This window comes from Phaseolus vulgaris, chromosome 4 (assembly GCF_000499845.2).
Source record: "Phaseolus vulgaris cultivar G19833 chromosome 4, P. vulgaris v2.0, whole genome shotgun sequence".
Lineage (NCBI taxonomy): Eukaryota > Viridiplantae > Streptophyta > Magnoliopsida > Fabales > Fabaceae > Phaseolus > Phaseolus vulgaris.
In genome coordinates, this window is record NC_023756.2 from 45,739,968 (window position 1) to 45,766,613 (window position 26,646).

Genomic DNA, 26,646 nt, shown 5'->3' on the forward strand with positions numbered 1-26,646 from the left:
CTTTGTAGGTCAAGAGCTTCTTCAATGTACCATGTGGTTGGAGTTCACCAATTTTTATGGCTTGAATGATATTGTATGCAAATTTGGGCAAATACAACTTCCTCCCCCCTAACCACATCTTCTTTTTATTCCTATGTAGAGATGTATTGACAATTCTCAATACGAGGTCCTCCAACACTGCCTTCTTCCATTTAAAGATATTCATTCTCCGTGTTAGCCTCCACTCTCATATCTCATTTGACCAAAACTCATATTATTGATGTAACTGCTGCTTTGAAATTAGGAACAACTATAAAATCTCTTTGTCTATTTATTTTTTCTTAACCATTTTTGTTCTTAAATTTGGTGTCTTTGTTAAATTATTTGTTATTATTTTATTCACTATATATTTTTCCCAATATCTCGATAAGATGAAACTATTTCTTTGTATTTGGTGTTCATCACACTATTATAGTGACTTTTGCTATTAATTCTTAACCACAAGAACTTTACATGTAGTTGCTTCCTTCTCAAAGGTTGACAAAGAATGTGCAAGTAGTTCTTACTTAATTCACATTTTTTTTTAGGAATAACATAGAATCTCACAACTATTTTTTCAATTACCTTTTCCTATGTCGGTATGTATCATCTTCTATTATAATTTTTTTGTAAATTTGATGCTTTGATCAAATTAAATATCTTCACATTAAATATAATTAACTCGATCAAAGATTACAAATGAACACACAACATTGATGTTTGTTTGCTAATTAAAATAACTTTTTTATACATTTGAATTCTATGTTTAAAAGAAGACTTCTTAATAAAAATCAAAATAATAATGGAATCATGAAAATAATATTTTCTCGTAATAAAAATTAATCAAGTGTTAGTTTGATGTAGAAACCTCATAGGTTAATTTTTTAGTTTATTTATTACCAACATAATCTTATTTATTGAAGAAAGAATCCTCAAATTATTATAACCAAAAGTTGAAATCAATAAATCTACAACTAGGTGGAGATAGATTAGAATAATTCTTTTTTTGTAAATCTTACATTACAGAAGCTATCAATTTATTTTGGATGTAAATAAGTTTATTTTAATAAACATATACGACTTATGTTTTTTTTTAATAAGATTACTTATTTTATAATTTTCAATTTATTTATTGTTTTTTTATGAGGCAATAAATTCTCCCAATCATTAAACAAAAGAAAAAAAAAATTGTGTCATTAAAATGACATCTCCCTCGTGCATTACCTTCCAACATATACAAACTTCCTACTATTTTATATAGAGCATTAAGTATACATAAATAAGATGTCATTAACCCTCTCCTAACAACAATTACAACAATAAAAAGTGTATTCTCTGTCATCCAATTTAACAAGCTTGATAATTAGATTATGTCTCCATTTTATGTTGTTGATGCTTTGTTTGAAGTTCCCAAAAAAAACTTTCTTTCCATAGATGTCCAATAGGTCTTGCCTTTCCTTTTGAATTTGTTTGGGTAGATTTCCCATGGCTAATGAAAATTAGCCGCCTCCTAGAGATTTGTTGTTTCTAACTCTCCTCCTTGTCATGCATATGCTTTGATATTTGCAACAAAGAAACTTCCTTCCCTCGATTGAAATACTGATACAATGTATGTCCTATATCCCTACAGAACAATGGCCAGGGAGAAAAAAATGTAACAATACTTGTTTCTCTAATGTACATATTCTTACTTAATGAATGTCATTTTCTACACTATCCTAACCTCTCCTTTTAAATTCAGGCTATTGATAACATTTTAAGTTAAAATTTAGAAAATTCGTCAAAATGTAACAATGTAAGCCAATAGTTTTACTCACTATCTTGGCCAAAATTATCCATTTAGGCATCAGTCTGAGTAGGAGAAACAAACTTTTTTGTTCTTATGTGTTATCAAGGTCCATGCTTTTAATTTCTCTTAGTGATCTTTTAGATCACTCTCTAGACAATTCTTTGTCTTAGTCATGAGTAGTTGTTTGTTAAAGAATACTTGGTGGGTTAGTCATAAGTGATTATGATACAAAAGAGTACTTAGGTTTTTAACTAGAAGTGATTTTGTTTCGAAACAATACTTGATGTGTTAGCCAAGAGTGACTACAATCTGAAAGAATATTTGTGTTGTAACTTGCATTGTCACTCTTCATAGTTACACTCAATAAGTTAGTTTAGAATTGGACATAGTTTGCACTATGAACGAACCAATATAAAAACTTGAAAGTATATTCTTCTTTTCCTTATCCTTTTAAAATTTCATGCTATTTTATGAGTGCTAACTTATGAAGGAAAATTTTTGAAATCAAATTTTTTGAAGATATTTCACAGATGGTCTATTAATTTAAAAACTATTGTTTGTATGTACATCACCTCACCTGATGAAATTAGTACATATATGCAAAAATAAATTAAAATACAATTCAACCTCTACCTTTTGTGTTTTAACCTATTTTCTTAATTTACATTAATTATTCAAAAATATTTTTGTTAGATTATTTTTTGTCAACTTTTCCATCCATGTTAATTGCCAGATTTTCTGTTAATTGATATTGGGAAAAAAATTCTTAATCAAAGTTAGCCCCTAACTTTCCCACACAACATTAGAAAAAGAATTAATAATAGGAACATCCATTGAAAAATATTGATTGAGCCAAAAAAATCCCCACAAATATTATCAAATTAAATTTTGGCTGATATTGATAAATAGATAACTTTATCGAGATGGGTTAATAAAAAAAATATCAACAATTATTTTAGATGGATCCCAATTCTATCATGTTTATACTCGACCACCTTATACAAATTAAGGAAATTCTCTTTGTATTTTTATAATTTTTTTATGCTTCTCCATAAATATGAAAATTACTACTTTATCTTTTTGGTTTATGAAAAAATGATTTTATAATTGTGTAATCTGAAAGTTATTTTTTATGTGAAAATAAAGCTTTCAAATTATATAATTTATGTGCCATTTTTAGATGAAAAACAATTTTTGCATTAGTAATCGAAAGTGTTTTTTAATTGCATAATCCATAAGATATTTTTTAACTTTTGAATATATGATTTGAATTTTTTTATATATAAAAAATAATTTTTAAATTGCATAATCTAAATATTTACTTTCTTACTTAAAATACCAACAATAATCCCAATAAATAACCACAAAAACGATAATGAGAAGAGTATAGATAAAAAAAAGTGACAACAACCAAAAGTAAAAACAAAGAGTGAAAGAAACAATTTGATTTTTTAATAAAGATGGGTAAGCGAAATAAGCCTGACCCAATTTATCACTCTACCAAATAATATAATATACGATAAAAAATTAAAAAAATATTTCTAAATATTTTTCTTCAAAAACATATAAAATTATAACAAAAATTGATGAGACGACCATTCTCAATTTAGACGTTTCCTTCTTCTTCTTTTTTTCTAAATGAATTTAGACCTTTTCTGTAAAACATACCGACATTCAAATTTATTTTTTATTTTTTAAATATCTATATTTGTCTTACATTATATATTTATATATTTTATTTACATTTAATTTTTTGTCTTGTTCTTTAATCTCACATTACATATATAAAATTTAATTAAGAATAATATATACTTTATACTAACTTTATAGTATATATTTTAACAATCAAGAGAGTTTCTAAAAAATAAGAATAAACTATCAATTTGGGTACTAATACAATTATTAAAAGAAATAGATTATAAGTAATTTATTAAAAATAATAAATTGTTAAATGGTTCTTGAATTTTATTAATTTCATGGTAGAAGGAACTTTCTTGGATTTGGTACCATTGACGATCAACGTTGTGGTGGATTTTGCGTGAATTGGCAACGTAGGAGGAACCTCTTTGGAACACGACACAGCCATGAATGTGATCTTTCTTAGAAGCCTGTCCTTCCACGCGCGCCGTCTTCGGCTTTCGCCCACTGCTTCCATATTCTCTTTTACTGCACCCACCTCCTTCTCTTCTCGCTCCAATGCTCCTGACAAACCCCACTCCGTCATTGAAGATATAAGCAACGAAGGTAACACCCATCTTCGCACTTTCGCAATTCACTTCCTCAATTTCTGCTCTTTTTTTTTCTTCTTCTTAATTAATTGGGTGCCTTTCATGTGTTTGATATAATGCTTCTGTGAACACTTACCCCAATCAATCTTATTCTTTATTATTAGATGTTGGTTTATTTGTGTTGTGAATTTATAATGCGAATTAATAAAAAAAAAAATCTTCTATTGGAAATCGTACTATATATGATTATTAGCTTATCTTTGGTTGGAAGAAACAAAAAAAAAAAAGCACGGATAACAATAATTTTTCTTCTGTTTGATTGGAGAGAAAGTAGAAGGAGAAAAAAAAAAAAGAGAAAATTCAAATTGTCAAATAAAATAAAAAAGTCTCCTTTCTTTCATTTTCTCTTTAGTTCAAATTTTTATTTTCTTCCATCTGCCTTCTATCGAACTAAAAGGGTTATGGGAAAGTAGTTTATATGAAAGTTAACAAATTTTATCATAATATGAAATTTTTTAGTTATTTAACAATGTAAGTGTTTATATATATTTTTTCTCATTATTATGTGAAATTCATGGGAGTTTTACTAAATGAACTTTGGGACGATATAAGTTTATTGATACAAGTGTGTTAACATAATTTGTTTGATAAGGATGGGGGTAACACTTGGTATTATGAAATAACGTTTAATGGAAATGCCAACTGATTGAAAGAGGTAGTTTGGATTTTAATCATTGGTTTCAAATTTTGATCTTTTGAGTCTTTGCTAAAAGGAAATTTATTTTGTGTGTTTGGGTTAAAGAGTTGAAGAGGCGTGTCGCAAAGCTTCAAGAGGGTGATGCTGAGGCGATTCCTTCTGTGTTTGAAGCTGTATTGCAGAGGTATTTAGTGGGGAAGCCTATAGAAGCTGACGAGGAGTTGATGAAGGAAATTCTAGGGAAACGTTCATTGTCGGAAGATGATGAGGAGGAGTTTGATTCTGATTGGGAGGACATAGATGACCCTGAAAATGAAGATGAAGATATTATTGATCTTGGGTTTGAAAGAAGGACTGCAATTGATGAAGCAAAGAAGAAGAGATGATATAAGTCTGCAACTGCGCAGCGACAATCAAGATTTCAAAACTACCTTGGATTGTTTGTGATCTGGAGATGCCTTTGGACTGCTGTTGTTAAACTATATGGTGCTCGTTTTAATTCTTTGGATGTAGTGGTTTTTACCTTCTGCTAATCTTTTGTCATGATTAGAAATTTTAGAATTTTGTATTGAATCTGAACTGAGAAATTAACTTACATCATACATTAATAAACTTACTAGGTACTGTAAATGTTGTTCTCAAATCATATTTAGGTAATGCACGTAATATAATGTAAATTAGTAAAGTAAAACTCCACATTTGATTGGAAAACAGCAATATTGTTTTCAGATTATGCTCAGTCATTTTCAGCCAACAAATGGCATTGCATATTATTCAATTCCATCACCAGATGTTTACAAGGGAAACTACATTGTTCATTAAACATGCGGTGAAGATTCTATTGACAAGATGCCAAACATTCTTTAGAAGAGTTTCAAATCTAAAACTGAAAGCAACTAGAGTTTTCCTTGTATGTCCCTTGCAACTGTCCCAAAACACTTTGTTGATATGAATAAGAACGATTTCATCACAGGCTACAGAGCGGCATATATAACCTAAATAACAACATATAAGTGCCTAGCACTTATGGAGTGATGGTTGACCAGAAATTATATCACATGCAACTGCAATTGATTGCTGCACTATTGTTTAACAAGGCAATGTGCAGATTTTATCACATAAGCATATATGCTTCTGCTCATAATTCAAGGAATTCATATCTTCATCTCATTACTTAATCTATTTAAGACCAATACTAGTTCTTTCATGGGAAGTTCAGATGATCCTCCAGCTGAGAATTCTTGAACTTCTCCATTGATTTCAATCATGCTACAACCCGGGATTTTCTTTTCTATGTCTCTTTCTTTCATAAAAATCCTAATTCTTTTGGCAGCACCAAATCTACCAGCTTTGGCATATATATCACACAAGTTAACATAGAAAGCATGATTATGCGGTTCCAAGTCTATCAAATGAAGAGCTACCTTTTCTCCTAATTCTACATTCCCATGCATCTGACAACCTCCAAGTAATGCACCCCACACGTAAACATCCGGCTTCATCGGCATGCTTCTTATGAGAATCTCCGACTCTTCAAACAGCCTTGCTCGACTAAGAATATCAACCATGCAAGCATAGTGATAAACTTGTGGTTCAATTGAGTAAACACGTTTCATCACCTCAAAGCACCAGCGACCTTGTTCTACCAAACCAGAATGAGCACAAGCTGACAATAATCCAACAAATGTGACATGGTTTGGCTTTACTCCAGCTCTTTCCATCTCTAAAAAGCAATCAAAAGCCTTCCAACCCAATCCATGCAGAGCAAACACAGAAATCATTACTGTCCATGCCGAAGTGTCCTTCTCAGGCATCTCTTTGAAGATTTCAAACGCTTTCTTCACATCCCCACACTTGCCAAACATATTGACAAGTGCTGTTCCAATTACCACATCACACTCTATGCCGTTTCTTTTCAGATAACCATGCACCCATTTCCCATGGTCTATGGCACCAAGTTGAGAACAAGCTGAAAGGACACTAGCTATTGTAATCTTATCAGGTTTAACCATATCATCACCCAAAAGCTGCATTTCATGGAAAAGCTCAAGTGATTCCTTTGCCCTCCCTCCCTGAGCCAACCCTGTAATAATGGAATTCCAAGTTATGATATTCCTCTCCTTCATCTTCCTAAACAAGTCCATTGCCATGTCAAGTCCTCCATTCCTCAAACACCCAATAACCATTGAGTTCCAAGTCACAACATCTGTAACCAACAATTCATCAAACATGTTGCTGGCATTGCTCAACAACCCACAAGCCATGTACAAGTTGATCAAAGAATTGCCAACAAAAACATCCTTCAAAAATCCAAACTTTATCACTTGGGCATGAATAACTTGGCCAGTAGTACCATCCTGCCACCTAGTGCAACCCTTTAAAAGGAATGGGAAGGTGAGGCAATTGGGCACCATCCCTTCGGAAAATATTCGTTTATACTGCATCAAAGCCTTGCAATAATGAGTGTCATCACCTCCCTCCATACTTGTATATGCTCTGATCATGATGTTGTAGACACGAAGATCAGGGTTCTTGATCATGTGAAAGACATTGGTGGCATACCTGAAAGAACTATAATTCGAAAAGGAGCAAAAAAATAGGAGACGGGTAATTAGATAATATTGGTCACCAGAGTGTAAAGTTGGGGACTTTAGAATCTGGGTATGAATTTTTTTGAGCTCTCTCAGGTTCTTGCATTGTTCAATCAACCTAGAGAGTGTGTTCTTGAGGGTTAGGCTTAGGGATTCCACAGTTTCGAACGCAAGAAGGGTAACCATCATCATCCGCCGAAAAAATAGTAAAACTAACTACATTAATTGTGGATAAACCAAAATTGAACCTGTTGAAGGAACATTTTCTTCTTGGTACCATTCGTTTTTAAGGTTAGACACTCAATCTAACAAGAATCCAATCACAAATATAATAAATTTATTATATAACGATTATTTAAAAATTATATCAATTAAATGGTTCATGTCAATTTTTTAACACAAATTCTACGTCATGCCCTTAAGTAAAGTAACTAATAGCCTTTCTGGAAACATATTGAAAATGCAAAAAAAACAGGTTTTAGACCATGGAAACTAGAATTATTGGTTTTTGAAAATCAAATACTTTATATAATACATACACTCGTGACTACTGCGTTTGATAATCTTTGGTGCAATATTCAAATTATATGATATACAAAAGAAAAGGTGGATGAAAAACTTAATGATTTAGAGGACGTGTGAAGAGACAAAGATGAACCTAAAGAACCTTATGATGAACAACTGAAAAGGTTTGATTCCTTGATGGTTAGGGAGAGATGATTAATAACTACTGGAGAGTAAAGTACTAAATGTTTCTTTTAGTTAGAATAACGTAAGTAATTCTAGTGGTTTAAAAGAAAGTCAAGGATGAATGTTCAAACAAATTCATGATTGATTATGCTGTTTATAAAGTTCCATATAATTACTATGTTTTGGACTTTCCTCTAGGCCTTTTCTGGACACTTAAAAGTGTATTTTTGTTCAAAATCTTCTTTAACACTTTGGTCTTTGCAACATTCGTCTGGTTTATTCAGTTTTTTGTTAAAAGCTGATAAAAAGGAGCTTAGATAAGTTATTAAATCAACATGCCGAAAGGTGTAGGATAAAAGATATTGGGGTAACCAGAATCCAATTTAATGGTGCCAAAAGAAAGAAACTTGAATTGGGATGCTGAAATTGTGGTTGTGTACAGTGAAGGTAGAGATGGTAGGGAAGATGCCTTGCTTTGATTTCAGGTCTCCTCTTTCTGCTTCCTTTCTTGTGTGATCTACATTGTTCCACTTTAAATAAAGTGATAAACGAATAAGTTATGTGTGCAAACGAGTGTTCCTGCTAATGCATTATAAAAGCTTTCTATCTAAAGAATTCTGGTCCCATATTATTATAGAAAGGAATGAAAAACATTGGATTACCTATTATTTTGAATCAATAACTTCCAATAAGCACTGTTCTGTTTGGTGTCTAAAAACCTAATGGTTAATGCTCAGACTATAACCTCCCCAATAACTATGATTATCTTAGCCATGAGAGAATCTCGAATTTGAAGAAGCATCCTTCGCAACCAATATTCTTTGATGACTAAAAAGCAGAAAACCAAAGAGACAAGGAACAGAGGAAGATATTATATATATATATATATATATATATATATATATATATACTCATAGAAATAACTGCAGCATGTTCCAAAGGTTTTCCTAAGAAGATTTTCATGCAAATGTTCACAGTTCACAATCCTTCACAAGGATTGCAGGGTTTCATCTCAACTACAGCATTAAGCATAAATTTGATGGCATATGGGTCCCACATACAGTGATATGGGGTGCAAACTAGCCCTTGAAGACAAAAAAGAAAGAGTTACATTCTTCCATAGGAGGAGGCAGAAGCATGAACATGTTGATACAACAAGACATGCCAAACCATGCAATTGTTCAAGTTTGGCATCTTTTCAGCAACAAGGTCACAAAACCAAAGAGAAATTTATTGAATTTATTTGTAGCGGTTGCATGCTTTGTATCTGTTGCCCTTTAGCCTGTGTCTCATGTTTCATCAAGCAACCCTGCAGAATCTGTTTCCAAGCCTTGAGGTGTGCCTGGCAATGGGCATGTTATGGATCAAAGAATAGGGTGTGTGCAGATTATTCTTCATTTTCAGACATTGATTCTGATGTCACTTCTGGTAAGGTTAAGCCAAGTAGAGTTACTCAACACAGAAGATAGATTTCATCAATTTGAAGCCTAGGAAAAGGAAAAAAAGTGTCTTTTGGTCCTCTAATGTTTCAATGCATGCCTACTTGCATGATTTTTGTTTCAAGTCCAGGTGTAAGAATAAATCTTAGGTATGGTGATGCTCCATACATTGTATCAGAAAATAAAACTTTGCTTTCAAAGTATAAATCATTCTTGGTTAGTAGTATTTTGGACTTGCTTTCATTGATAAATAAAAGGAACTTTTGTTGAGTGATTTTAAAATCATTCAAATTGTCAAGAATGGGATTCGAACCCATGCCCTTTCGGACCAGTACCTGAAACTGGCGCCTTAGACCAACTCGGCCATCTTGACATTTGTTAAAAGCTTTCAACTTATTCTTAAAGTATTGTTAAGAAAGAAAAAATATATTTATGAAGAGTGTATTCCCAAATCATTCCTTTTGGAACTAGTATCTAAATTACATTTTTTTTAATTGATAATTTTTAATTACTAGTATGTTAGTCTTTATTAGTGAAGGTTTTAAATTCATGATCTATCTCATCCTTTCATCACTTTTACAATCAACTTTAACTTAATATTTCAGCACTAGAAACTAGTGCCTTAGACTAACTCGATAACCTCGACATTTATTTTTAATTAATAAGTTTTAAGTAATAAATAGTAAAAATTGGGCATGTAAGAAGATAAGCAATATTACATAGAGAAGAGAATTTGATAAGTTAAGGCAAAACTATTATGAAATGCATTGTTACTTAGTAGAAATGCAGAACTTCTCAGCTTATAGTTGTAAGAAGTGAAATAGTTAGCACCAATAATCATAGGCCTCAGCAACAAGCTGCAATGTGAAATATAAGAAACTAACACTACAATAGCCACTAAAATTCCCTCTTCCAGATCTATGCATGAAGTTGATAGTAGCAAGCAAGATCTCTAGGCACCACATCCAGCACCACATGCTGCACCACATGCAGCTCCATAAGGCTCTTGATCTGCTGTAGAACTTTTCTCCTTGGATACACCATCTGCACAAGAAAACATGATGGCTGGAATAATGCAAAAGGTAACCAAAACCACCAACAAGATTGCATAGACATTACCATAGAAACCAATATTTGCATCCACAATTTTCACCTCTCTCAATTCTCTCACCATTTGTCCTCTCCCACTTTGCTTAGTGTTCACCTGAGGACAGGTCTTGCTGTTTCAGAAGTGAACATACACAGCACATGTATATGCTTGTTATATATATAAGCAATAGAAACCAATGTGCTAAATAAAAAATAAAAATACCTTTGTATGCTGTTGAAGACCTTTTCATTTTTTCATTACCCTTGAAAAGTGTAAGTTATTACTAACTTTACACTGTGGTGGACCACTCAGTTCTTGTCATGAAATTTAGTTGTGGTTGCTAACATGACCTGTAGTTATCTTTGGTTCCTTTAGACAAATCCTACTATTGATTCCAGTGATCACTTTCAACTGTTAAATTGGCATTCATGTTTCAATTGCAAAATCCAATGTTTGTAAAATCAGAGAAATGATTGAGGTATTCATTCCAGATTTAATAGTTGAACAGTTATGAACTTAGTTTTAAATAATAATACTAATATAATTAAATAGTACATAAATTGAGATAGTTAGTTTTTTTATCCTTTCGACCATGATGGATTTGACTTTTAAAAACTGACTATTTTTATCCTAAGCAAAACTTTTGTCATGACTTGGGGAGGTTGTAACTAGTTAAGTATTAAGCAGCAGTGAAAAATATAGAATTATTTTGCTCAGTGGCTGCTTCTATAGTTCTATTACCACCTTTTTTAGACTAAAATTTATATAAAAGAACATTATTAGAGGCTCCACTTATTGTTCAGTGGAGGAGGAAGACCAATAATGGCATGGTTGTTGATTCTTTAGGAAATTGCAAAATGCAAACTTTTCAAAGCAGATTTAATCCTAGAATTCTACGGCATTACGGCACATCAATGTGTGGTTTGCGGTTGCTTAATTAATATTATGCTCCATGTGTTATGTTTCCAATTCTTCATCAGCAAGCACCATTGTAATTATAATCATTTGTTCATTTACAATTGAGGCTGGTGCCCCCACTACTGGATTAGAGGTAAAAAGCCATTGTTCTTTGGCCTTTTCTGATAGGAAATCTTCCATGATCTGTTCTAGGCTATATCTATCACTACTGTATCCTTTGTTATTTTCTGATATTGATGTTTTTCATATCACTGTATCAGAAATTAATCAATAAGTTACAAGTAGTATATATGAAGTCAAATAATCTGTGCTACTGATGTTTAATGTTCTAATTATAAAGGAGATGATTTTTTTTCCTCCGCCTAGTCTTTTTATGTTGTGTAATCTTATGGTGGAGTTGATCTTTGAATTTTAAGTCGTTCATATAGCTAGTAGTGATAGAGTAGGTAATTGAGATCTTCTTGAGGTATATGTTTCTTTTGATATGTAAGAGGGTTGAGTGACTCCTAAAGTGGACCACATTTGTTATATCTTTTCTTGTTGATAAAAAAGGGGTCTAATCTTATCTGACTTTATTTTTGTCCTATATATTTACTACTACACGAATGAAATGTGAGAGGAAAAGTTTGTAGGTTTATGATGATTTTGGATGAACATTTTTATTGTTTGATTTGTGTACAATTGATTATTTGTTGATAGGTAGGGATACCCAAATACCTTTTTGTTTATTTATATTTTTTTTCTGATGAAAAAAAACAATCAGTGTTAATATGTGTAAGAGAGATATATATACATTTGATACCTCCAGATTTTCCCAGTTAAAATAAACTAAAGGTTCAATATTGCTTAATCACTACTACAATTCTTGAACATTTTACTTTATTAGACTTTAAAACCCTTATGTTAATTTTACAAAACAACAGTTACTTTAATTCTTTTTTATGAAAACTACAGTAACAAATAAAGTGAAAAAGGATTGAAATGAATGAAGTTTTACATATATAGTTCAGGACTGATGCATGGAGATTTCTCAAAAACTGATTAAGAGGTTTACTCTCTCTAATGCAAAGAATAGAAAACGACTAAAGCTCTAGCCACTGGCATTACTCTAGTTGGATAAGTATGAAGATGAGAGGCAAATTGAGGTTTTGAAGTAATAAATCCAAAAGCAGAAACTTCAAGTCTGTGGAACTCTAGCCACTGCCATTACTCTTATTGCATAAATAGAAATAAGAAGACTAAGTTTTTGAGGCTTTTGGAACGTGTTCAATTTTTATTTGGAGGCAGATTAGCTAGTCATAATGATAGTGGAATTCTTGTAATCTAGGAGCTATCTGTTTGCCACATTAGAAGTGGGTCATAGACTACTGCACCACCACATCAGACGCATTATGCTTCATGTGACAAGCACAATTGTAATGTCACATACTTGTTTTTTATGGAAGTCAACCTACATGGTGGGAAACTCCATTTAACTACCATGTAAATTCATTGAGTCTTTAATTTCTCCTATTTTTTTCTTATAGCTGTCAGTTTATATCTGTTTACAAAAAGCACTATATAGTTTAACAGAGCTGATAATTACTTACTTCAAAATGGTGGATTGGGTAGAAATAAGATAGAGATGGAAAAGAACAAGAGAGAAGGTGAAAAAGGTAGAAGTGATAGATATATAACAAGTGACTAGATATATGTAGAAAAAGAAGAAAAAACTAACAAGAAAATGACAGAAGAAAAAGTGTGGAAGTTTCTACAATACAAAGACAACATGAGTTTGTATTAAGAATACAAAAGACAACATGAGTTTGTATTAAGAAGTGGACTTCATTTCATAATATAATATATAAGTGGAGGTAAATCTCGCGTCATAAATCGGTTTTATGAAGTTAATTTATACTTAAAGTCCATTTCTAATATATATACATTTTCAGTAAGAGTTGAGATAATGATTTCTAAGGGAGAAGATTGAAGTTAAAAGAAGAGAGTTGAAGATAAAAAAAACAATGAAAAGAACAAACAAAGTGACAGATGTGATCATTGATGAAAAAAAGGAGACAGAAAAAGAAAATGGAACAGAAAAGAGATGAAAAAGTAGAAGTGTTTGTTATATTTTTTACTTTCACCAAAAGAGTAGTCAGACAAAGTGTTCTGGAGTCTGACCTCAGCTTCTCTTTAAATCCGAATGCTAACATAAGTGAACTTTGAGGAACCTAAAAGGCTTAGAATATTGAAAGAAAACGTTTTTCACATACTCCACACCACACGCACGATACATTGTTTAGTGAAGAAAACCAGCAATTGGATTTTATTGAAAAGTATATAGATAAACCACTCACACACAAATCCATGTAAACACCTTTGAATAACATGTATGAAAAATAAAATCATCACATTGTATAGCATTTTTTTTCTTGCGAAGAAACTTAAATAAGCTTCTCATGTACGTTTTTCTGGTGATAACCATCAGCTTGTATCTCTCATAACTACTTATGTGCTGCACAATATATTTTGCAAGTTTGGATGATAATAGTTTATTGGCTTTTCTTTGCCTTCACTGGTCCTCTTGGAATTTTGCTGAGGTACTCCTTCCTAAAACTCCTGTAGTTTTTTCTGAGAACTATTATCATATCGCTCACCCAATTGTTGATTTCTTCCTCATACCGTTCATACACAATTGGCAGCGTGTGCACGCAGAGAAAACCTTGTCATCAATGAACAATGAACAAGAAACCAGACATCTTAGTACAAACTTCAGTATAAAATCCCATATAAAAATAAGGTTAAATTACACATATTTGCTCCATATATATTGTTTTAATTCTTACTCGTGTAATTATATTTTAATTTTTCAGAGGGTATTCTTTATTACTTGCTACTGACTGCATAAAATTGCTAAAACAATATAATTTAGTACAGTCAGTTGGGACACCCTGAAGTGTTGTTCCCTTTAATCTAATTTTTCTTTGCTGATAAAAAAAAAGAAAAAGAAATGCTTACCAATATATAGCAGATTGACAAAGCTGATGTAGCTTCCAATCACAGACAGAATATAGAGGGACACAATGTTCTGAAAATGTTTTGAGAAGTGAGATGTCAGGTTTTGTTAATCAAGAAATTCACTTTTAGTTTAGTGAAAGAAAATGAATATTGGCTATACCAGAAGAAATATTGGCAGGTCTATTCCACATGAAATATAGAGGAGCATTGGTAATAACTGGTTAAATCTTCTGTGGAGAATGAAAGCAAGATCTTGGAAGAAAGATTCTTTTAGAATAATGTCTGGAATCCGGGGAGGTGTCCTGAAGATATATTTATCAAAGGAATGTCATAGAACATATATAGACCTAATAAGATGTTATTGGTACAGTTTCTAAGTAACTTCTGACATAAAAATCATTCACATTACCTTATAGCTAGCTAATATACTGAATTGCATTGAATCTTTAATTAGGAGTCATGCATGAAAATTTTTAGTGGATTGATCTTCCAGTTATTGCATTCAATAAGAGGATATGAATTTATCTTGATTAATTGGTCAGCCTAAGAAAATCGTCCTTCTATATTTGGCATGCACATTACATGAATTAAATGCTGTAGTATGAATTTGGATCAAAGCTCACAAATAAGCTGTGATATGCTAACATGTGGTATTAAAAATTGAGAGGAAAATTTCATCTTCTATATATGTAATTCATGGACAAAATTACGTTTGATGTTAAGCAAAAAGGTACCATTTTAATATATCTGCAGCCGTGGACCATATGAACAGCACAAGCATCGTGGTGATGGAAATGTGACAAAGGAAAGTCACCAAATTGTACTCAGCAATCTCAAATAGAAACCATATCACTGTCATTCCTCCCAAAACTGCAGCTGATAAATTTCTGTCCCTCCATAATAGCATATCTGCCACTGCAAGTTCCCGAATTATCAGAATAAATTCATGGATTATCATATGTAAAAAATTCATTGAAGTCACATTACTATTACTATATTACTATACCAATACGAAGCGCAGATGTTAAGTAAAAAGTAAACTTTAAGTCTAAATCAACCGTATAAAAGTGGTTTATAACATAAGGTTTGTACCAAGTTATACACTAAAAATGTTTTAATATCTAGTCGATATGAGATCTTCAATGGATAGTCAATGAATTTATTGTGATATATGTCATGTTTGTTCATTCTTGATTATATACTCCTTTTTTCTTAATCAAAAAGTAAAGTAGCACCTTATCAGATTGGTGTTTTAGAGCAAAGTAGCACCTTAAATCTCAAATCCAAAGTTAAAAATGAAATTTATGCACACTTACATACTAATTGTTAATACAGTTTTACAAAGTTTGTAGAGCTGCTCCAGTTCATTCAATAAGAATACTATGAAAATGAATTCAATGAGGTTACCTTTTCCTCCTCCAAGAAGTTGATGTATCGGTTGTTCATGTCCAAAGAGCTTTACTCGTGCTCCGATAATTTCATTATCAGAATCAGATGAAATATCGTTGGCCATAGTTCCTTCTTGACTGATATATTGTGTAATAACTCCACCATTTATATTCAACATCCTACCATATTTATTTTCATGCACAAGGAGAGAAGATTCTATGCTCATCACTAAAGTAAGGAATGACTTGGGGCTAACTTGAGCATATTTGCATTCCTGCTAACACTTTAAAGTATCTATGCCTCCAATCTAGATGGCTCTTCTTTCATCAACAAGTTCTGGATTTTTATGCAACCCCATTACATAAAGATTGTAAAGCTATTAATGTTATTAATGTCAGATATTTTTTTAGACATTAGTTTTGCTCTGTTAAAGTGTTAAAAAAGTATCATCCTTTATGTTATTAAACAAAGATGCAAGTATTCAACTATGGTTAGGATTGTGAAAAGACTAGTAAAAAAGTTATTCCGTATTAAAATAAATTTTGTGAAAATACGAAGAATTAAACTCAATATAAAATTGTCCAAGAGGTAAAAGTAAAGTTAATAGAAGATGGAGACAAAAGTATAATTCTAAAAAAAACATTACACGTGACCCGCGTGTTAGACTGTTTAAATTTTAAAAAATATTACTGAAAGAATTAAAATTAATGACGAAGTTTTGTGGGGAAAAATTTAATCATAGTTATGATAACCTTTGTTTACAAAATTATGAACTGACTTTTACTTATGAAATATGTGATAAGTTCAATGATCAATCATTTCCGTCACTAAAGTTTCTTTGACACCACGTAATTTATAAAATTTTACTTAGCAATAATTTGTGACTCAAATGCTAGATGGACTCAGAAAAAAAAAAACAGTGGACCAAGGCTACTCTAAATGAAACATGGGTTGGGACGCTAGTTGAAATTCAAAAGATAGTTTCTTCTTGCACTTCCATCTATTCTTCTCCTATTTTCATAAATTTTTTATATTTTAAAAATATCTCTCAATAATATTTTGGATTACGTAATTCAGAAATTTTTTTCTAAATTTGTAATTAGTTTTCAGATTATATAACCTGAAAGCTTTTTTTCAGCTGTATGATTAGTTTCTGGATTACATAATCCAGAAGTCTAAATTAACTTCTGGATTATGTAATCCAAAAGTCTTTTTTCAAATGCGTGTCCGGGTTATATAATCCAGAAACTACTCTTAAATCCAGACTTTCGGATTATATAATCCAGAATACCATTTTTTAAAAATATATATCCAGATTACATAATCCATAACCTATTTTTGAATTCGAGATTAACTTCAGATTTTGTAATCTGGAATATGTGGGTGACACAAGGATAACAAGATATTTTTATATTTTATATGGGGATAGCAGAAGAAAATATGGAGGTGCAGCAAGAAACAATCAATTCAAAAATGAAACAAATCATGTTTCATCTACTTGCCAACACAGATAATATTATTATTTTAATATTTAGAAAGATAAGTATGGGTTGGGCTTACACATTATAATATCTTTTTATTAAATTATGACAAATTCTTTCTGCAACTCCATATCTTTTCAATTTTAATTATATCCTTCTAAGTATGGTGGAAATTGTAATGTCTTTTTTCTCATTTTAAGTGGTGATGACTACTTGTGGTGGCTAGTGATGAAAGTTGATGGTTGATGTAAGTTGTGTGATGTTTTTATTAGTGGTGGTTGTGTTTTCGTTCATTTTTTATTTCATTTTTTGGAACTCACAATTCAGAAAAAAATAAAAATAAAAATAAAAAACTAGTAAGATGTACAAATAGAGTACAAAACTAATAAAAAAATATTTGCACAGAAGAACGTCGAATACAACAAATTCTCGCAAACCCTCTCACACACGCTTAAATTATGGAAATGCTCTCTCAAACGCTGCCGGTTGGAGAAGAATGGAAGTATTTGGAAGAAAGATATGAGGGTGTAGGGGTGCAATTGAGATCATTTTAAAATGTGAGGTTATGTTTCATTTAGCCTTATTTTAAAACGTTAAAATCGATCATGCACCTCCATATTAATTGAGAAAATTCGGTTTTAACCTTTTCAAAAATTTCAAATAACCCTAAATGAAGCATAACCTTACATTTTTAAAAAACCTTACCCCTACCCTCCTATATCTTCTTTCTTGCAACACTTTCATTTTTCTTCAATCACAACGTATTAAGATAGTAGTTCCATCATTTGAGCGTGTATGAGAGGGTTGATGACAAGTTTTTTTTTTTTTTGAGTTTTATACTTCACTGATTTTTTTAGTGCTTCCAAAAAAATAAAAATAAAAACTAATCGAATCACCACAAAACTTTCTTCAAACACCACACTATTCACTACAAGCAACCACCAGAAATTGAAAAATAAGACATTAGACCTCCACCATACAAAAACATATTGTTGAAATTAAGTGTAAAAGGTTAATACGGTGTAATATTTTTCACTTTTCTTCCTAATGTCTTCTACGGTTTGTTGGGACCATCCTAATTTGCATTCACAATTTGTTTTTGTTTTGAAGCTAAGAGGTCTCTGTCAAAATGCAGACACGAATTACATGTGACAGATTGCGTTCTAGCTCGTTTTTCATTTCTATAGGACCATCGAATACATACAAAATGTTTATTTTGAAGCCAATATTTTTCCTTATCAAAATATTTGTATATAATGAACTTCCAATGAAGTTTTGTAGATCATTTACTTAATATAAATAGGAAAGTTGATCAATAATTGTTTCACTTCACCTTAACTAAAGATTTTAAACTCAAATCCTTACTATATAATTACATTAAACGTTTTAAAAATTATTCTTAGTAGTCATAACAATACTAGGTAAATGGTTCTTTAAGGTGGGGGGTAGGTTGCACGTGTCCTTGTTAGAGATGTCCCTTCAATTATTTTGTAATTAACGCCAAATAAAAGCATGGTCCACTTGTGAATTTTCCCATCATCTACAAGCATCATTGGTCCCCATACACAGATTATACAGTATGAATTCCATTGTGAATTACATTCTGACCTCAATACAACACCAGAGAAGTAATGCAATTTAAAAAAGAAAAAAAAAAGACTCTAAAACATCATTATAGAAACTACTGAGTAATATCAATTATATCTAGCATTCTTACTACGCATAATGTACAAAAGTTTAGTACATAAAACTAATCTCAAACATTAGAAGAGCCTATATACATGGAAATTATTAGTGTTTTTTTTTCCTGGATAATGGGTTGAAACAATCTTTCTACGGGTTGTTGAACAAGTTATCTTTTTGGTTGTGATTTTCTTTCCTCTTTTATATTCCTCTCTTAGTGTTCGGATCTTGGCTCTCAGTCGGGAATGTATATGTAAAATGTTGGAAATCCAACATCGACTAGAGATAAGGACATTTCATAATATATAAATGGGTGCAAACCTCACCCCTTTGAGCCGGTTTTATGGGGTTGAATTAGGCTTAAAGCTCACTTCTTAACATGATATCAGAGTCATTTCGAGCCTATCCTAGCGAGTATTTGTTGAGTTTATCAGACCACCCGCTATCGGGCCGTTATCGAAACACTCATAACATATATAACATGATTAATAATGTATTATTTAATTTTCCGTACATTTTGATCATGTAATTTGATTTTAACGCATTCTTTTTATAACGGTCGGTGAATACCGGATACCCAAGTATCCTAGGACTGTTCAATACCGAGTATCGGAGTATCCTAAAACTGTTTAGTTTCTAAAATAAATATTTCCTTATAAATGAAGGAATAGTATTCTACATACTCCATTATACATATAAATATTATAATTAGGAAGTTTTGATATTGTTAGTATATTCTGAAAACTATGTCTTTCTCATCTCCAATGCACATGTTCTGCAAATGTGAAGGTTTGGAAAACAATGAGAACATCACATTCTAACCATGAATGTCTCCATTTTTATTCTTGGCATAGCCTTCACGATAGCATATAGTTGAACAACATAACTGATGCAGTGTGGTCCCTTAAGGCACCTTTTTCTCTGCTGCTGTCACCTCTTTTACACTATTATCTGTATTCAAATATGCAATACAGAGGTTTCCAATAGACTTGTAAAAATCTACACTCTGGACTTCATCAACTCAGCACCAAACAACACTATTCTTAGATTTAATTGAATTATATTTGTTTCATAATGGATTTAATGTTTTTAAGATAATTTTTTTATGATCTATTGAGTTATTTAAGGTTTATGGTTTTAAATTCTATATCATGTCAAATCTCAATAAACAAAAGTTTTATAAATTCCAGATTTTAAGTTTTATGACCTTGATATGCCCTTAATGCTAAAAATCACATCTCATATTACCTTGTATAAAATAGGTGAGGAAAAGTAAAATTTTATTGAATAATGAATTTCAGATATTGATATGTACTCATTTAATATGTGAAAAAATCCTTTTTTTTCACTTATTATTTTTCTTACACTATTATATCTCTATAGTCTTACAAGTATTTTATTTGTTCAATATATTAATTTTCATATTACATTTTTTTTTTAATTTTAAAAACTTGCACAAATTAAGAAAAGGAGATATTGAAACCTGTGAAAGAGCATTAAAAATATCTCTATATAAGGTAGATGAGAAGTAAATTTAAAAGTATTCTTAGAAGGAAAAGTTAAGTGTTTGGTGTGAGAAGAGTGATTGATGGAGAAGAGAGGTGAAGTAGAAGTGGCCACCACAGATGTTTTCCAAAAGGGAAGTATCCAATGGAAGCAATTCAACCTTGACACAACTTCTTCTTCCTCTTCACCTCCAAAACCATTGCTAATATTTACACCAACTGTGCCTGGTGCTTACCCTGTAATGGTTTTCTACCATGGTTTTTGCATTCACAATAGCTACTACTCTGAGCTCCTAGGCCACATAGCTTCACATGGATTCATACTTGTTGCTCCTCAGCTGGTATACACTTTCTAATTTCTTTCTCCTTTCTTTATTTTAACATTAGAGTCTTACATATTTTATGATTACAAAATCTCATTAAATATGAAAATTTTTAGTATGTGATTATACATGTTACGTACCTTAGCTTTATACAACAAATGAATGAGAAGGTTTCAAAAGTTTTTTTTAATCTCTAACTATTATAAAACAGAAAAAAGAGAAAAAAAATGAAAGCATATAAGAATAAATATTTCTTCTATTTTATTTTTCCTTACATAGATCAAAGCAAAGAGTATGAATATATATCAGTAGTACACTCATTAATTATAGGTTTAGTCAAAGAGACATAATGTAAAATAAAAAAAATAAAAAAAAAAGTCAAATTAAAGACTAGACATAAATAAAAAAAAATAACTAAGAATTATAAAAGACATAATTAATATTAGTTTTCAACCACAAAATTTTTCCCTATCCTATACTAGTTTTGCAAAGGGTTTCTTTTCTTATATGTGGAGGCAATAAAATAAAGTTTGAATATATATAAGTATTATACTCATCTAATTAAAAGAAACAGACAAAATTAAGATTAGTTTTCTAATAGTATTCATACTAACAAAGTTTTTACCTATTCTATGCTAGTTTTGCAAAGGATTTCCTATATTTGGAAGCGATGAAATAAAGTTTGCAGGAAAAGTTGTGGATTGGGTAGCTGAGGGGCTTCAACCTTTGCTTCCTGAGAAAGTTGAAGCCAAATTGGAGAAAGTGGTTCTATCAGGTCACAGTAAGGGTGGAAAAACTGCATTTTGTGTGGCACAAGGTTATGCTAAAACCATCCTAGGGTTTTCTGCACTTATAGGCATAGACCCTGTGGGAGGAACATCAAAGTGTAAGGTTAGCAAAACAGTTCCTGAGATTCTCACTGGTGTGCCACGTTCACTGAATTTGAACATTCCTGTGGCTGTAATAGGCACTGGACTAGGACCAGAATCTGCTAATGTTTTATTTCCACCATGTGCTCCTGATGGGGAGAACCACAAGGATTTTTTCAACGAGAGCAAACCTCCCTGTGCACATTTTGTTGCAACGGAGTATGGTCACATGGACATGTTGGACGATGAAACACCTGGGCCATTAGGGACCATTATGTCCAAGTGTATGTGTAAGAATGGGAAGGGTCATAGGGACTTGATGAGAAAAACTGTGGGAGGGTTGGTTGTGGCCTTCTTGAGGGCACAGTTGGATGAAAAATTCAAGGATTTTGATGCCATTTTAGGGGATCCTAATCTTGCTCCTGCTAGACTCGATGATGTGGTTTACATACCAGCATGAAAACAGCATGAAAATGTGCTTTCTTTTTCCATGTTTGGTTATATGAAATATGTTTGAATGATAATATTTTGAAAATTATGCACTTTGTTATGGTGTTCGAATGGTGATATGTTCACAATTATGCACTTTTATTTTGAAAGATGTTCGAATGATGATATGTTGATAACTATATACTTATTTATTTCTTCTTTGTTTATATGGAAAATGTTTGAATGATGATATTTTGATAATCATGCACTATATTATTATTAAAAAAAACAATTTTTTACTAAAATGAAATATTTTAAAATTGTATTGAAGAAATTACAAAAGTGATGTATTTTAATTTACACTTGTGAAAGTAATATTTTTTATGGTGTTCATGGAATCTTTCAAAGTAGTCTTTTTATTATGATTGCACTTTTGTTTTCAGTTTTTAGTGGGTGTGAGTTTGTTTTCTCCTAGTTTGGACAAAGAACTATTTTCAAATTGAGGAGATAAATGTTGATAACTTGTTCTAGCCATAGTTATCATGGTGACAGCAATAAGGTAATTAATATGACTATTGAAACAATGATTCATTGGTTAAACTACATTAACTTCACAATGAAAAAGAATGAGCATGTTGTTCTGATTTCCCAATTTTAGGAAAAAAATCTGCAATATTCTTTTGGTTCCTTTTAGCATGCACAGATGAAAAGGATGTGTTGTGAAAAATAGAAAATCATAAATCACGATTTTTTTATGTAACTTAAAAAAACAAAATAGTGTTTTAAAATATAATTTCATCATAAAAAACAGTGTGCTTTTAAAGTAAGACTTATTCATTCATTCGGATGAATTTAAAATTTATCCGTTTCTGTAAATAAAATAACTATCCATTTTTGTGAAAAAAAACTTTAAATATCTCTTCTCTTTCACCTATCAACATCTTTAAATAAAAACTTTGCTAAATAAGTCACAATTCTTCGAAAACCATTGAGAAATTTGGAACCAATACTGTAAATAGTTCAATTAATGAAACTTTCAATACATTTTTTACTTAATATAAATAGGACGGTTGCTACTATACCATAGAATTTAGGCAATTCCTTCCTGCACCATATCATTGCACCCAATCACAGAGAAATATCGAAAATATCCTTAAGAAAATGGAGTACATATAAAATTACATTCCGAATCCCCTTTTTTAAAACACAATAATCTCTTCTAGATAATTTTTTCCGAAATATATTATTTTCAGTTCCAGATTTTTTTATCCGGAATGGAATTTTGATTTTATTTTTTCGGATTTTTATATCCGAAACACAAAAACCTCTTCCAGATTTTTCTTTTGGAATGCATTATTTTCAATTCCAGATTTTTATTTCCGGAATAAAGGGTATTTTCGGAATTTTTGAAAATTATGTTGGGTGCAGGTTCAAAATGTTGGGTGCAGGAAGCATTTGGCTAGAATTTATAAGGCTTTACTTTTTTAGATTAATAACTAAATAAGTTTAGCCCTTTTATGGTACATGTTGGTGGGTATTGCATTTTGCACCCATGCTTTTAAGTTACACATAATATTTGAAATTTCAAATACCCTTCTCAAAATAATTCATAACACTAAAAAAAATATCTTTAGATAGAAATCAATTTTAGAGATAAAAAAATAATTAGTTACTATATTGACTAAATTAGATATTATTTTAGAAATTAAAAAAATTATGAAATCTAAATTAGTTTATATTAAATAAATAGTTTCTAAATTAGTATCCAATTAACTACCAAGATTTTATTTATCAACTTTAGAATCTAAATAATTGGAATCTAAAATCTAGGTAACTAATTAGATATTAAAAACTATTTATCAATAATAAAAACTAATTTAGATATCACTTATTTGTTTAGTCTCTAAAATAGTATTTAATTTATAATCAATATAATAATTATATTTTTTTCTCTAAAATTAATTTTTATTTAATATTTTTTACTAGTGATTTTTATTTCTGAAGTTTTAGTTTCGAATAGTATGATTTGGTGATTTTTTTGGATTTTACATTCTGAAACATTAAAAATACTATTTTTTTATTTTGAATTATATATTCTCAAATACATCTCAGAATATAAAATAAAGAAACGTATTCTGAATTACACATTTCAACCTATATTTCAAAATTCAAAAAATACATTTTAAAATGTGGAATCCAAAATATATTTTTCTAATCCAAAATATGCTTTTCTAAGAACAATTTTATCGTATGGGGGTGCACTTATGAAAACATAGGGTGCAGAATGCAACTTCTCACGTTGGTCCATTTCCTTTTTTGTGGAACTGAACAGTATCCCAATATTTAAAGGCAACGACTAAATTTTGGCAAAGACTTTCTACACCGAACAACAATATTGACAGATTTCTAAAATGCCTTTTATTCTGGGAAAATAATACATTCTGAAAAAATTATTGTATTCCAGAAATAAAAATCCAAAAATAAAAATAAAAATTCCATTTTGAATAAGAAAATACGAAATTAAAAATAATAAATTCTGGAAAAGTAGATTTAGAAGAGACTATTGTGTTTCAGAAAAGAGTATAAAATATATTTTTATATGTATTCCATTTTTTAAGGGTATTTTCATCTTTTCTCATGGAATTAGAGTCCAGTAATATGGTGCACGAAACAATTGCCCTAAATTTTCTCTCGTATTGTTAAATGTGATTTTTTGATAATTTTATTTCCTTCTTCTTGTTTGGAGATTTCCATTGAAAATTTTGTGGGGATTCAGAAATATTTAATTGTCTTGGGATACTCCTTAATTCAGAAAAGCAGGTTCAGTATTATGCCTAATTAATCCTCCTTTTATGCATCATTATACATTACTAGCTGTCTCTTTTCTTGTAAATAAATTTTCCTATCCCACAAAATCACCTTATTTTCCTTTATAAAACCACTCTTTAGGTTATCAATTATTTAACAATATTTGATTTATTTTTAAATTATGTCTTTGTTTTTTTTTAATAGGTTTATTAACTATTGTTAAAAAGGTTATAGAAACGTAATTAGTCCTTTGAATTTAATATTGTCACACCTGTACTTTTCTGTATTAGTGTTGTCACTTGTATTAACCTAGTATTTTTTAACCAATATTCTTATCTAACATAATTAATTATGTAGGACACTAAAATGAAAAGAACTCAAATAAAAACCAAATGAATGTTAAGATACCTAATTGAAAAACAAATAAACAACCACTTATATACTTAATCAACTTTTTTTCTTAAAAAACAATATATTATTTTGTAAATAGGAGATATAATCCTATGTCTAAATCTAGATAAATTATTGAGAGTGTCGAATCACCATAAATATTATTTCGTACATTCAATAGTTATACATAAGGTAGGAATACACTACAAGAAAACCATGAAATAGAAACCAATTTGTAGAAATCAAAATAATTTGCTACCAAATTTAGAAACTAAATAATTGGTAGTTAAAACCTTAGTTGCTAATTAGATACCAATTTAGAAACTATTTAACAATAATAGAAAATAATAGAAACTAATTTAGAAACCAATTTTTTTTTTAATTTCTAAAATGGATTCTATTTTAGTTCCTATTGTAATTAATTATTTTGATTTCTAAAAATTGATTTCTATTTCATGATTTTCTTGTAGTGATAAGATAGGAATCGAAGTAAATGACAATTTATATAGACATCCAACAATATGTTAAAAACGAAATTCTCTTTTTAAAATTAAATACTATTAAAAAAAATCATATATGTATTATTTGATTTTAAATTTAACTCAATTTCAATTTTTATCAGTTAGTTGTGAAATTTGCATTTACTTTCTTAGTCTCAACCTTATCTTTAAAGTTTTGAACAATGTTAAAAGATTTAGTGCAGGAAAGACTTGTGGAAATAGTGCATTGTGAGTAAAATACATAAAAGAATTAGCCTTGATTTTCTCGCCAAATGAAGAAGCCAGTGAAATGAAAAGAGAAGAGACATGAATCTTTGGGAAAAAGTAAATTTGGATGCTGGTGCTGGTGTTGGTGTTGATGCTTCATAAGCTTTGTGCAGATTGATATGTGAGCTTATGATTAATCGTTGTTGATCACTCTGTAGGCCAAAATTGAGTGATGTAAGCAATGATAAATGATCAATGATCATCTGAGCAGAGCATGAAGATTAAAAGTTGAAGGTAAGACCCCACACCTTGCATCATCATCACAACCACTTTAATTGTTCAATAAAAATACAACCCCCCTTTAATTTTGACTTGGAATGGACCAAAATAATCCAGTAAATTCAATCATTATGTGCGTGAATTCACGCCAATTTGATCCTCTTTTGCTTTTCCCATATGAATTATTGTACAACAACTGAGCTTATCATTTTATTGCTTGGCGTGCTTAAAGCATATAGTGTACAACCAACATAATCAATTCTAAAACTATGAACCAATTTGCAGTTAACTTCATTATACAAATCCATACCATACCAAGTTCATTC

The 26,646-nt window shown here is 30.6% G+C and overlaps 5 protein-coding genes, 1 long non-coding RNA gene and 1 other non-coding gene across 7 annotated transcripts in view; 2 read left to right on the forward strand and 5 right to left on the reverse strand.

Moving 5' to 3' along the window:
- LOC137838902 (uncharacterized) overlaps nucleotides 1-205 on the reverse strand; it is a 38,829-nt gene extending 38,624 nt beyond the window's left edge. Inside the window, exon 1 of the mRNA XM_068648111.1 lies at nucleotides 31-205. Coding sequence (XP_068504212.1) covers nucleotides 31-205 — 175 coding nt within the window. The remainder of the gene's footprint in view (nucleotides 1-30) is intronic.
- Nucleotides 206-3,657: 3,452 nt separating this feature from the next.
- Nucleotides 3,658-5,362, forward strand: LOC137837979 (uncharacterized). Its single transcript, XM_068647169.1, has 2 exons — nucleotides 3,658-4,051; nucleotides 4,838-5,362. Exons 1-2 carry the CDS (start codon nucleotides 3,892-3,894, stop codon nucleotides 5,116-5,118), a joined length of 441 nt encoding a protein of 146 aa, XP_068503270.1. The 5' UTR covers nucleotides 3,658-3,891; the 3' UTR covers nucleotides 5,119-5,362.
- Nucleotides 5,363-5,475: 113 nt separating this feature from the next.
- Nucleotides 5,476-8,042, reverse strand: LOC137837977 (pentatricopeptide repeat-containing protein At5g66520-like). The gene has a single exon (XM_068647168.1). The coding sequence runs from the start codon at nucleotides 7,513-7,515 to the stop codon at nucleotides 5,887-5,889; it is 1,629 nt and encodes a 542-aa protein (XP_068503269.1). The 5' UTR covers nucleotides 7,516-8,042; the 3' UTR covers nucleotides 5,476-5,886.
- Nucleotides 8,043-9,744: 1,702 nt separating this feature from the next.
- On the reverse strand, nucleotides 9,745-9,825 carry TRNAL-CAG (transfer RNA leucine (anticodon CAG)). The gene has a single exon. It is a non-coding gene; the product is annotated as a tRNA-Leu (tRNA).
- A 359-nt stretch (nucleotides 9,826-10,184) lies between these two features.
- On the reverse strand, nucleotides 10,185-10,702 carry LOC137837980 (uncharacterized). The gene is made up of 2 exons (XR_011085540.1): nucleotides 10,572-10,702; nucleotides 10,185-10,496 (listed from the first exon to the last, which is right to left on the reverse strand). It is a non-coding gene; the product is annotated as an uncharacterized lncRNA (long non-coding RNA).
- Nucleotides 10,703-13,540: 2,838 nt separating this feature from the next.
- LOC137837981 (reticulon-like protein B9) lies at nucleotides 13,541-16,024 on the reverse strand. The gene is made up of 5 exons (XM_068647170.1): nucleotides 15,865-16,024; nucleotides 15,192-15,372; nucleotides 14,618-14,759; nucleotides 14,458-14,527; nucleotides 13,541-14,161 (listed from the first exon to the last, which is right to left on the reverse strand). Exons 1-5 carry the CDS (start codon nucleotides 16,022-16,024, stop codon nucleotides 13,992-13,994), a joined length of 723 nt encoding a protein of 240 aa, XP_068503271.1. The 3' UTR covers nucleotides 13,541-13,991.
- A 4,546-nt stretch (nucleotides 16,025-20,570) lies between these two features.
- On the forward strand, nucleotides 20,571-22,277 carry LOC137836539 (chlorophyllase-1-like). The gene is made up of 2 exons (XM_068645205.1): nucleotides 20,571-20,856; nucleotides 21,478-22,277. The coding sequence occupies exons 1-2, from the start codon at nucleotides 20,599-20,601 to the stop codon at nucleotides 22,165-22,167; spliced, it is 948 nt and encodes a 315-aa protein (XP_068501306.1). The 5' UTR covers nucleotides 20,571-20,598; the 3' UTR covers nucleotides 22,168-22,277.
- Nucleotides 22,278-26,646: the final 4,369 nt, after the last annotated feature.